General features: G+C 37.3%; 1 protein-coding gene across 1 annotated transcript in view; it reads left to right on the forward strand.

Annotated features, from left to right (window-relative positions):
* The window catches only part of PKD2L2 (polycystin 2 like 2, transient receptor potential cation channel), a 51,646-nt gene that overhangs the window by 28,168 nt on the left and 10,107 nt on the right, over positions 1–13,371 (forward strand). Inside the window, exons 9-12 of the mRNA XM_064279704.1 lie at positions 3,175–3,295; positions 4,289–4,390; positions 5,789–5,853; positions 6,853–6,907. Of these exons, the coding sequence (XP_064135774.1) occupies positions 3,175–3,295; positions 4,289–4,390; positions 5,789–5,853; positions 6,853–6,907 (343 nt within the window). The remainder of the gene's footprint in view (positions 1–3,174; positions 3,296–4,288; positions 4,391–5,788; positions 5,854–6,852; positions 6,908–13,371) is intronic.

Genomic DNA, 13,371 nt, shown 5'->3' on the forward strand with positions numbered 1-13,371 from the left:
CAACCCCAGATGCCCCTTCCAACTTTAAATGATTATAGTTTGAGAAATCTAATGAGTTCATCCAGAAGTGTGTAATAGATGCAATTCCAGTATCTTCTTGGTCCTTTCCTAGGATCTTAATTCTTTAAAGTGTGATTTAATAATAAAACTTTTAGTAGACTTGAGCACTGGATATAAATGTAATAATTTACAGATCCGTGGAAACTTGTTCTACTTGGGCAGTGGGAAGGAAAGGAAGATATAAGGCAACAGAATAAACAGGTAGAGAATTTTGGAATGGATTAATGAGAGGACCTCTGCTTTTAGTAATAGTGTCCTAGATCATTCAGACCAACCTTCTCTTGAAGACAATTTAAAAAACTAGATGAAATATATGTAACACTGAAGAATGAACAAGAAAGTGAATAACAACTGGGTAAAAGTCAAAAGGCAAGAACCCAGAGAGATAAGTCCAGTACCCAAAGCTACTTTTACCCCAAGGGCATTTTTGCTGATCTAGAAGAAATAGCTGAGAAACTGTTTTTTGGCCACCTCTCAGGGAGAATGACACACAAGGCAAAGCCCAGCACCTGCCCAAGGTGTGTGTGTTTGTGGAGGGAGTGGAGAGGGTGTCTGATAACCTCTCCACATGTAAAACAGTGACTGTGATGTGCTACAGCCTCAAGTTAAAGGTGAATCTTTCACAGTGACTTGAAGCCTGGGCTCAACGGCCTAAAGTGTCCAGGGAACCTCAAGTCTTGAACTCAGATTAAGATGGTGCCAGGCTGGAATGTTGCATACACCTGGTTGACACAAACAAAACATTTCTGGAGGAAGGCATATTCATTCTAGGCCTCAAATTATTTCTACAAGTAATTTTTCAAATATAATGTATTGCTTGCAGTCAAAGATAATCTAGTACATAAAGAGGAAAAAAATCACAGGCAAGAACCAGCATATACAACAGACATGAGAAACAGACTAATACTGGAATAACCTGACAATAATTACTGTATATAGAGAAATAAAGCACAAGTCAGAAAATATCTTCAGAGAACAGGAAACTATAAAAAGTGACATCTTTGAAAAAGAATCAAATAGAATTCTGGGCTGAAAATTATAGTAACTGGGATTAAAAACCCAGTGAACAGGTGTAACAACATGTAAGTCACTGACGAAGAGAGAATAAGTGAAGTGGAAGATAAGTCAGAAGAAATTATCGAAATTGTGGCATGGAGAGACAAAATGTTGGGGAAAGGTATAAGACAAAGGATAGAATGAGAAAGCCTAATATTAACCTGAGTTACAGAAGATGACAGAGTGGTACAGAACAGAAGTAATACTTGGAGAATGCTTAGAAATAGTGGCCATCCAGGCGATGCACCCAAGAGAAAAACTGAGAAGTCATATTAACCACAAATAGCACATTATCATCAGACAGATTTATTTTAATAAGGGAGAGCTCTAGAAAGTTAGCAGGGGTTTCAAGACGTTACAAAACAGCAATTTCATTTGATGTAACTTTTTATGTTGAAGGGTCATAGTGCTCCTTTTAGTTTGCAGTTTAAAAAAAAAAAAGTTCGGATAAATTTAGCTCCAGTCAGGAAAAGAAAGGGGGGACAATCCCATTTATATTATATTTGGAATCTCCAGTCCCTATGTGATTGTAACATTCAGTAAACTGCTTATGTTTTTGTCATTCTCGTTATTATTTACAGAGGAGAGGTAGCTGGACACTTTCCTGATGGAAAGGGGCTAAATAGAAGCATAAATTAATAATTTCTGGAGAGGAGAAAACGATGAGAAAGCAATGCCTTTAACCTACCTTTTCTTTTATAAACACAACTCAAGGATAAAAGATCATGTTAGTAACAAAACAGAATCTCTTTTTTTCTGTGCCAGAGAGGAGAAATTATTTGCTTTGTGTTGAAACTTCTTGTCTCTTTCCAATTCACCTTTTCTCTATCTTTTGTAGAAGGGCATTAAAACCAGTACTGAAGGCAGGATAAGTACTTTTGTTTAATTATGATTTAGTCAGATATCAGGTAGGTTCCAGGGATGAAATTCCAGGCAGCTCTGAGTCCTAGAACCAAATAGTCTATTTCCCTGAATACTTTCTTCATTGTAGATAGCCTATGGCCCCTTTATGATTGACGAAAGCAACAGGAGGACAAGAAACCTTCTTCTTTTTTTTGACTGACTGACTGATCAACCATGCTGAGTATCAGCGTATTATTACAAATTCCTTCCCAGGTTCCCCTTAAAGAACTCACACACATAACTTATACCTGATATTCCTGATGTGTCTGGTAATGCCACTGCAAATTAATGATGAGAAAAGCGAGATTTCCTACCTCTCCTGCTGCTACATACACTAAATAATACAAGGACGTTAATGTAATTTCTTAGTTTTCTATCTGTAAAACTAGAAAAATAAAGATTTGCAATATTTTAAATGCCATTTCACATCAAAACAAAGCTTTTACAGTTATTGATGAGAATAAATTTCAAAACTATGTTTGTGGGATCATTGCCACCACTTATTTGAGACTAGTTAGTGACAAATTGTTAGTGCCCTGATTTTAGCAGAAGTTAAGAGATGGTTAAAACAAAAATTAAAAACTTCATTGACATTAAAAAGTTTAGGACTCCTGTGTCTAGTACAGTTGAAAAACAGTTGCTGGGCCAAGACAAAGTATTCTGAATCTTAGAAGGGTTCAAGAATGAAACAAGGAGACCACTGCCAAGACCAGCTAGTAAACAGGTACCTCAAGATTCAAATGTTGTTGGTGAACATAGGGTTCATACTGGTTAAGTAAATTGAAGCCCATAATATCCTGGACTACCTGTTCAGCTACAAAGTACCTCAAGTCTTGCCTTTAGGGCAATTTTCTATACCCAACCCTGGTGGGGTAGTGGTTAAGAGCTAGAGCTACTAACCAAAAGGTTGGCAGTTGAAATCCACCAGGTGCTCACTGGAAACTCTACAGGGCAGTTCTACTCTGTCCTATAGGGTCGCTGAGTTGAAACTGACTTGAGGGCAACAGGTTTTATCCTAACATAACTAAAGCCAGAGAACATAACTAACAAGATAACTTTCTTAGAGACTTTCCATCAGTTGCCAGGTATGATATGAAGAGGTACGATATGAAGAGATATAATTTTTTCTAATGCTTTTCTTTCCTCCCATCAAAGATTTGCACAATTTCGAATTGTTCTTGGAGATTTTAATTTTGCTGGTATTCAGCAAGCCAATCGGATCTTGGGACCTATTTATTTCATCACTTTCATCTTTTTTGTGTTCTTTGTCCTGCTGGTAAGAATGACCATATGTGCATCCTTTAATCATTTTGCTTACACTTTTTAGAATAAAAAATGAAATTACTCATTGAGAAGAAATTGTAATACCACTACTTAGCTATAAGAATACTTCAAATTAGAGTGGCATGGATTCCTACTAATTCAGGTTCTCTAGTCTAGTGTCTAATGTTTTCAAGCTGTCCAATGGACAATGTGATCACAGTAGTTCCCATCTGGGTGTTTATTTGGTGTGCCAGGAATGTGCTAAATCCTTTACACATGTAACTTGAGCATCCCAGGTCTCTCCAGGCTATAGGTATAAGTAGGTCATTAATATTCTGCCCATATTGCAATCACTTTTGGCTCTTAAAGGGTGAAAGTGCACGCTTTTATGATTTCTAGGAACCCTCAGGATGGGTATCTCACATGTGCTCAGGACAAGTCTATTTGGTGCCTACTTAAGGCACTGCTACTGTCCTTCATGAAAACATTTTTTGTCATGCACAGCAGTTATCCCCTGGAGGAGGCCCAGAGCCCTCAGAGTAACAAAGCTGGGCTACAGGGAAAAGTGGACTGCCTACCCTCTCCACCCTCCACAATTTTGTTTGTGTTTTCTGGACATTAGTAGTCATAGGAGCCATAGTATGAATGCAAAATATACGGCTTTCTAGAACTAAAAGAAACAGCCCTGTGAACACGTGATTATATTATCCTAAGTTCTTTTCTGATGTATAATATTGATAAATTAATGTATATATATTAGTAACCAGCTCGTCATATATACTACTTTATTTATATTCTGCTTTTCTCATTTATCACAAACATATTTGCCATATCCATCCACACACTACACATTTTCCATTTTATAAAATGGTAGTCTGTATTGTCATTTCCCTGTTATTAAGCATATGAGTTACTTTTAAAAGTAATTTTACAAATCCCAGCACTTGTCAAAGTCACAGTTAAACTAAATTTTTATTGGAATAATTATTTGAATATTTTTCCCCAGAACATGTTCTTGGCAATAATTAATGATACCTATTCTGAAGTGAAGGCTGATTACTCAATAGGCAGAAGGCCAGATTTTGAACTTGGTAAAATGATTAAAGAGGTAAGTCAAGCTTTTCTCAATTGGAATTGTAAGAGAATTTTTGTTCAATTTACATCACTGTAGTTTGAGTAACACTTAAACCCCAAATGATATTTTTTCCAGTGTTACTCATATTTTCATTATTTCACTACTAGGGAAGTGAGATATGCTCTCTGGCTTTCAAAACGTACTCAAAATTATTTGAGTTCAATATATCAATCAGTAATTGAGCTATTTACTAAGTGCAAAGCAACATTTTAGGTGTTATTAAAAAAACAAACTCGTTACTCCAAAAGCTTTCAATTTAGATGCTGGTAAGCTTCTACAACAATATAAACTCAGAGCTCAGTGTGCCTCCTCTTTCTTAGATTCCTGCTAATGGCAACACTATTCTGTTAAACACCTCTGGCTCAAAAACATTAGGAAGACTTTTTTCCTTAGTTTGTTCCTTACATAGTTCCTTGTTTAGTTTGTTATGAAGGCTTGTGTGTAAAGTGTATCACATTTGTGGAATCCAAGGCAACTTTGAGCTCTCACTGCTAGATTATTACCTAGCCTTCTGTGTAGTTAACATCTTAAACTGCTCTAGCTTGCTCCCCATGCCAGTTCAACTCTGATCACATCACTTCCTAGCTCAAAAATCTTTAGTTTCCCTGGGCCTGTCAAAATAAGTTCAAATTGTTTAAGTCTCACAGTCCCAACCTATCTTTATTGACTATCATTTAACTATATATAGTATTTCTCCCTTCTCTGGCTCCATTTACAACACTATATATCCCAGCTGCTCATGCCATTCCCTGCTCCCTGGAATATTCCCACAGCTCTCTCCTCTCTTGCTGACATCCTAGTCTCTTTGACAAGAGTGGACTCTGTCCTGTCTTCCTCTGGACACCTACCTCACTCTGAGTTGTAGCAGAGTCATGCATGTGCCTGTCTCATCTCTTCCTCCGTCTTGCCCATTTCTGTATACTCCATGACTCTGCAAATAGCACTTCACATAGAAAAAGTTCTAGTAGCTGAGGCTTTAGATGGGCTTTAAGAACTTTGTCCAAGAACTTATCTGTAAAAGGAAACTATTAGGATGTTCCTCAATGAGTATTTTTTTTAAATCATTTATCTCATGATTATGTTGGCTACATGCTTTAAAAGTGTTAACATCTTTAATGTAGTAAATGTTAAGAAATGCTTTTTAAATATTTTTACTTTTTTAAAACTCAAGTGTGATGCCCCCAAGAGAACCGCTATTCCTTTTTCACCAGCAGGCAGAAACAATAACCAGAAAAACCATAGCAGCTTGCTTTCACATTTCCTTAGGGTAGCAGTCCCTACGGGCAAGCATTCCATATTTCCTTTATCTTGATCAAAAACTAACACTACAGGATATATTTCTGATGAATTTTCAAACTATTTTTATTACAGAGTTACAAAAATGCTCTTGAGAAACTTAAACTGAAGAAAGACCAAAAGGATAAAGACAAGGAAAAGTAAGATGATTTTTCTTAAATTTTTAACTTACCACATTAAAGTTCTATATTATACAACAATAAACACCATGGAGTGAGGTTTTGAGTATAAAGCCACCACCATCCAATGTCATAGATTGGTGATTCTAAATATGTTGTCAATATATCCAGTGCTTCCTACTTTCTGAGGGTGTCATGAAACTCTAAGCTAATTTTAAATTATTAATATGCTAATTTAAAATTGTTAACATAATGCATGCCATTCTACTTAGAAATAGTTTTAAGAGAAAGCTGGAGGGAGACTATCACAAAGTAACCCATTGCTGTTGAGTTGATTCTGACTCATAGTGACCCTATAGGACAGGGCAGAACTGCCCCATAGATAGGGTTTCCAAGAAGCAGCTGGTGGATTCCAAGTGCCAACCTTTTGGTTAGCGGCCAAGCTCTTAACCACTGCACCACCAGGGCTCCATCACAAAGTAAACCCGCTGCTGTCAAGTCGATTCTGACTCATAGTGATCCAATAAGACAGAGTAGAACTGCCCCATAGCGTTTCCAAGGAGCACCTGGTGGATTCAAACTGTTGATCTTTGGTTAGCACCCATAGCTCTCAACCACTATACCACCAGGGTTTCCATCACAAAGTACCTCTAAAAAGGTAGGAAGCACTTTAGTCTACATTAGTGCATTTATTTAACTATGAAAATAAAAATATTTTTACAGATTATGTTGTTGTTGTTAGGTGTCATCAGAGTCAGTTCTGGCTGGATATACATATTTATTGAATCATTCAGTGTCAAAATGCTTCCCAAACCCAGACCTCTGGCAGTGGGATATAAAATAAATACTACCTACAGGTGATACTCTGGAGAACCTATTAATGGTCACATTTTCCAAATAATTAGCATTTATTATCAGAAATGCAATACATATCCTTACTACAGATCTGATTGTATTCTGTGGTGGTTTTCCCTTTTTACTGTCATATGCCTCTGAATTTTTATTTTATATTCTCAATAGGAAAAGAAGCAGAGATCTGGTTGAACAAGCCAGAAGAGAAGGCTTTGATGAAAACGTAAGATTTTTATTTTTTCATAAACACAAGTGGTGGCTTTAATATTAGTATGCTTATAAAAAAAAGTCCTGATTAACAATTGAAAACATTTCCTTTTTTCAGAGCATAGTGGCCCCCACACCCAGACAAATTTCCCATATCTAGATTCTTTCTTGTTGAGGACAAACTACTTGGATTCCAGATGCTCTCTCTCCAATTGGTACTCCATAAAAACGGCGTGGGGGCAATGTCTGACCTCCTCCAATCCCACAAGCGGGAAGGAGAACCAAGATCAACAGCACAAGTCTGATTCCCCTGGAGGCCAGACAAGCCTCCTCTCTCTGCCATCTTTACCAATTCTGACACCAACTGTCTGTCCCTCACACAGTGCACTCTACTTCTCTGCTGGGTTCGATAATTCATTGCAATGGCCACAGGAACTTAAAGACCATACTCACAATTATGGGGTTTATTATAAGGGAAGTAACAGTTGCAATTCAGGCTCTGGAACATTCAGGATACAGTTCTTTCATCAGGACAGCCTCTCCCCAGCTGGGCTCACAAGCTTCTGCCCAGAGGCACTCAGCTTTCTCTCTCCATGGGCAGGGAAGACCACCACACTGTCTCCTGCTGCCAGGTCTCTGCTGTAGGGTCTCTCCTGCTGGTCTCTCCTTCCTTGGCGGTGGGCTTCTCCTCCCTGCTCTGGAACTGGCTCTCTTTTAAGGCAAAACTGACCAATCCCCTTGGTAGACCTTATTATCCTATCACACAATCACTGGGTGGGAGTTACAAGACCATGGCTAGAAAGGCCACACGCAATAGCGATCGCCCCGCATACTCTCAACCAGATATCCTGGTCCTATAGGTGTACACTCCCTGTGGAGTTATCACACTAGGTTATAGTGAGTATACTCTATTGAGATGATCATAAAATTTTTGTCTTGTAACCCACTGTCATGAATTACTTTAATGTCTTTATTTTTTGTAATTTAAAAATTGTGACATATATATTGAACAAATGATTTAAAAACATTTACGTAGAGTTTAAAAAATAATTACAAGGTAAACACCACATACCACTACCACCCAAACACAAAAGTAGAACACTGCTCTACTCCTGGCCAGAAAGAGGCCAAGCAGGGTTGGGAGAATGGAGAAAGCAAGCAAGAAAATACATTAGAGCAAAGTTTCTCATTGCCAAATAAGGGAGTCATAAAAATGGAAAGGTTGAAGGTTAAAATGAACCTTGTGGTGTTGAACTAGAATTGGAGGTGTCAGTCATGGTTTTTAAGGCAGACAGGTAGGTAGGGCGGGAGGTAGATAGATGAGGTAGGTAGTTAAGTAGGGAGACAGGCAGGTTGGAAGGCAGGTAGACAGAAAATTAATAAATACGTGTATGTGTTTGTATATATGTATGTATGTGTATGTACGTACTATGTGTGTGTGCGTGTGTGTGTATACATATGTATATAGTTTTTGTTTCCTAGCCCTGTCTACTGAGAGGGAGGAGCCTTGGTGGCATACTTGTTAAGTGCTCGGCAGCTAACCTAAAGGTTGGAGGTTCAAACCTTTCAGCCACTCCATGAGAGAAATACATGGCAGTGAGCTTCCATAAAGATGTACAGCCTTGGAAACCCTATGGGGGAGTTCTACCCTGTCCTATAGGGTCGCTATGAGTCAGAATCAACTCAACCACAGTGGGTTTAGTTAATGCCAGCTCTTGGCTTCCAAATACATCTCCATCTCTCCATCTCTCAGGGAAACCAGAGCTTCTTGGAGATATGGCTAATTCCAGGGCTGGAAAGTACAAGATGATCCTGGAATATCTTGTTGAGACAGAAGTGCTCAAAGAATGATGGAAATCTGTTAAAAAAAAAAAAAAGAGCTAACATGAAGGGGCTCCTACTGGCCAAATCTGGAAATATTTAAGCACCACAATAATGATAGTAACAGATTATAATAAACTGAATAAAATAGGAATCTATGAGTCCATACTGATCTCAACATGTAAAGGAATAAATTAAAAGTCTTATGAGGACATGGAGGAACCTGGAAGGCATTATGCTGAGTAAAATTAGTCAGATGCAAAAGGACAAATACTGTATAAGACCACTATTATAAGATCTTGAGAAATAGTATAAACTGAGAACACATACTTTTGTGGTTACGAGGGGAGGAGGGAGGGAGGGTGGGAGAGGGTTATTTACTGATTAGTTAGTAGATAAGAACTACTTTAGGTGAAGGGAAGGACAATACTCAATACACGGAAAGTCAGCTCAACTGGACTGGACCAAAAGCAAAGAAGTTTCCAGGTTAAACTGAATGCTTCGAAGATCAGCGGAGCAAGGGCGGGGGTTTGGGGACTATGGCTTAAGGGGACTTCTAAGTCAATTGGCAAAATAATTCTATTATGAAAACATTCTGCACCCCACTTTGAAGTGTGGCATCTGGGGTCTTAAATGCTAACAAGCGGCCATCTAAGATGCACCAATTGGTCTCAACCCACCTGGATCAAAGGAGAATGAAGAACACCAAGGTCACATGATAACTATAAGCCCAAGAGACAGAAAGGGCCACATGAACCAGAGACTTACATCATCCTGAGACCTGAAGAACCAGATGGTGCCCGGCCACAACTGATGACTGCCCTGACAGGGAACACAACAGAGAACCCCTGAGGGAGCAGGAGAACAGTGGGATGCAGACCCCAAATTCTCATAAAAAGACCAGACGTAATGGTCTGACTGAGACTAGAAGAATCCCAGCGGTCATGGTCCCCAAACCTTCTGTTGGCCCGGGACAGGAACCATTCCCGAAGACAACTCATCAGACATGGAAGGGACTGGACAATGGGTTGGAGAGAGATGCTGATGAAGAGTGAGCTACTTGTATCAGGTGGACACTTGAGACTGTGTTGGTATCTCCTGTCTGGAGGGGAGATGGGAGGGTAGAGAGGGTTAGAAACTGGCAAAACCGGCATGAAAGGAGAGACTGGAAGGAGGGAGCAGGCTCACCCATTAGGGGGAGAGTAAGCGGGAGGATGGAGTAAGGTGTATATAAGCTTATATGTGACAGACTGACTTGATTTGTAAACTTTCACTTAAAGCACAATAAAAATTATTAAAAAAAAAAAAAAAGGCTTATGAGGAATGGGATGTTTACATACCTCTCCACAAAATACTTATTAACTACAAAAAGGAAAGCAGTAACTTCAAGGTGAAAAAGTCTGACACATATCACCTTAATCAAATACTCAAAGTGGCCATCATCACTACTGGGACAAACTGAAATCACATCTCACCTGATAGGATGCTGTGAGAACACAGTTTCCCTTCTGTGACTTTCCTGCCAAAGATGAATAACCTCAATCTAATCATGACAAAGCATCACACAAAACTAACTTAAGGGACATTCTACAAAATTCTGGCCTGTATTCTTCCAAAGTGTCAAAATCATGAAAATCAAAGTAAAACTGACAAATATTCCAGACTGGATGAGACTAAAATGACATTACAAGTAAATACGATGCATAATCCTGGACTGGATCTTTTTCCTATAAGGACATTATTGGCACAGCTAATAAACCTGAATGGGGGACTGAGGATTAGATGGTAATAATCTATCAATGTTAATTTTCTGATTTTGAGATAAAGAGGAAGAGATTACAAGCTAATCCTGTACTGTGATCATTTATAGGATATGCATACAGAAGTAATGGGGGATGATGAGGCATGCCTGTTGGCAAAACTTGTTGCCATCAAGTTGATTCTGACTCATAGCAACCCTACAGGATGGAGTAGAACTGCCCCCATTGGATTTCCAAGGCTGTAAATCTTTACAGAAGCAGACTGCACACCTTTCTCCCTCGGAGCAGCCAGAGGGTTTGAACCACTGATCTTTCAATTAGCAGCTGGGTGCTTTAAACACTGTACCACTAGGGCCCCTCTCATGTTGGCAACTTACTCTGAAATGCTTCAGGGGAAAAAGCAGTATTTGTATTATTATTGTAACCTTTCTGTAATTTTGAGATTCTTCAAACAAGGCAAAACAAAACCTCCCAAAAATCTCAACTATAATCTTTCCTGAAATAAAAGATGTGAACTGAAAAGACACATTGGATACCTGGGCGAAATTACCTAGAATGGTCAACAAGAGACCAATCCAGGTAAAATTTGGATTCACTTAGAAGGAAAAGAAAATAAAGTTAGCATGACAACATTCAACACCATTAATTGATAGAAGAACATCCATAAGATATTCAAGGGAAAAAATAAAATAAACCAAGGATTTTTATATCGAGCCAAGCTGTGCTTCAAATATAAAGCCTATAGTTTTGAGCATGCAAGAAATCAGGGAATACTGTTGCCATAAATTCTCCTGAAGACTGTACTACACAATGACCTTCAGTCAACAAAGAGTTGACTAGAGAAACTTAGTAAAAAGGAAGAAGAGGGAGAGAAGGAATAAATAAGAAAAAGCTGATTTATATATAGCTGAAAGTTAAGAATGCCATCTAGAGTTCATAAACCAAGAAGTAACTTCAGCATATTTAAGAATACAATGGTAAATAAGAAAGATATTGTTTTATTGATTTTAAAACATTTTTTTTTTGCATGTTAACATCTCTGAAATTAGAATGTGTCATATCAGTTGATAGTTCAACTGGCAGCATTTTTATCCTAAGTGATACATAAAATAATGATGTGTCTTACAACAGACAGTCTAAATATAATGAAATATGGTAACGTTATTAAATATAATTGGGTGGTAGAGGAGAAGGAGGTAAGGAGGAAGAGATTACAAGCTAATTTTATTGTTGATCATAGTAGGGAACCAAAGCAAGAAAGGCAAGACTGAGGGCATATAAAAAGATACACTAAGAAAGGCAAAACAAAAACAAAGCCCCAAACCTGTTGCTTTTAAGTTGATTCCAATTCACGGCAACCCCACGTATTACAGAGTGGAACTGCTCCATAGGGTTTTCTTGGCTGTAATCCATTCTAACAAAAATACATTCCTAAACAGCAAAAGTAACAAAACAAGAGAACAGAAAACAGACCACACGGTAAGAGACTTAAAACAGAATAAAACAATATGACATGGCTGAAAGCAGACATATGTCATATCAATAAATGTAAACGAGCTTAGCTTGCTTAAAAAAATATTTTCAGACTGAATCACAAAGCAAAAACCCAATTCTACGCTGTATGCTAAAATACATACCTAAAACAAAATGATTCAGAAAAGTTAAATATAAAAGCATGGGCAAAAGTACAATAGCAAAACAAAAAGATCAGAGACATAGTTTCAATATAACAGAATATTAGGCAAAAATCTCTAAATGAGACAAAGGGCACTTTATAGTTTAAGTTATTAATATCTATGTACCAAATAATATGGCATCAATGTTCATAAAGTAAAAACTACTGGATTTTAAAAGGAGAGATATATAGGAACACACCAAAAATCAAGAAAAATAAAAGGATTAAAAAGTATAATGAATAATATCTTAAAATTATGTATTAAACTCAGTACTCTCAGAAGATACACTTTCTTTTCAAAAGCTCATTCATAAAAATTGACTATATATTGGGCCACAAAGAAAATCTCAACAAATTCCAAAAGTTAATGTAGAAAACATTCTCTGAAAACAACATAATAAGAAATGTTAATAACAAAATTAGAGAACAAAAGGATTCTCTGACCAAGAAATTTTAACTAATAACAACTCTTGAATCCAAGGAGAAATACAAAATTGTAGAACTCCTAGAAAACAAAATAACAAAAACACTAAATAACAGAATCAATAGGATAAAGCCAAAGAATACTCAAAGGAAAATTAATAACCTTAAATTTATCAATAAAAATCAAAGAATGAGGCATCCAATGTCACAAATTTATGTATTCTTCAATGAGAAACTAATTTGCTCTGTAAACTTTCACCAAAAGCACCAAAAAAAAAAAAAAACAAAGAATGAAAATAAATTTTAGCACATGACTCAAAAAGTTACAAAAGAACAATAGTAGAAAACAGAAATATGGAATTTAATAAAGATAAAGGCAGATTTAATGAGTTACAAACAAAAAAAAATACAGTATAAATGAATCAAGAGGCTGGTTCTTTGAAAAAGATCAATGAAAAGAAAATACTAGCTAACTAGTGGAATAAAACGGAGAAACCATAAATACACAAAGTAAGAAATTACAATGGGGAAAATAATCAAGAAACAGACACCTCTGCATAGCTTTATGCAAATAACATTTGAAAATCAATGAAATGGATAATTTTTCTATGAAAATAAAATTATTAAAACTGAACCCAGGTACAGTCACCGTGTTAAACAGTTTTGTGGTTTCTCAAAAAGCTGAACACAGAACTACCAAATGACCCAGCAATACCTATCCTAGTTACATACCCAGGAGAAGTGAAGGCAGGAACACAAACAGAATCCTGTCACCAATGTTCACTGTAGCAGTATTCACAA

The sequence above is a fragment of the Loxodonta africana genome, chromosome 2 (genome assembly GCF_030014295.1).
Source record: "Loxodonta africana isolate mLoxAfr1 chromosome 2, mLoxAfr1.hap2, whole genome shotgun sequence".
Taxonomy (NCBI): domain Eukaryota; kingdom Metazoa; phylum Chordata; class Mammalia; order Proboscidea; family Elephantidae; genus Loxodonta; species Loxodonta africana.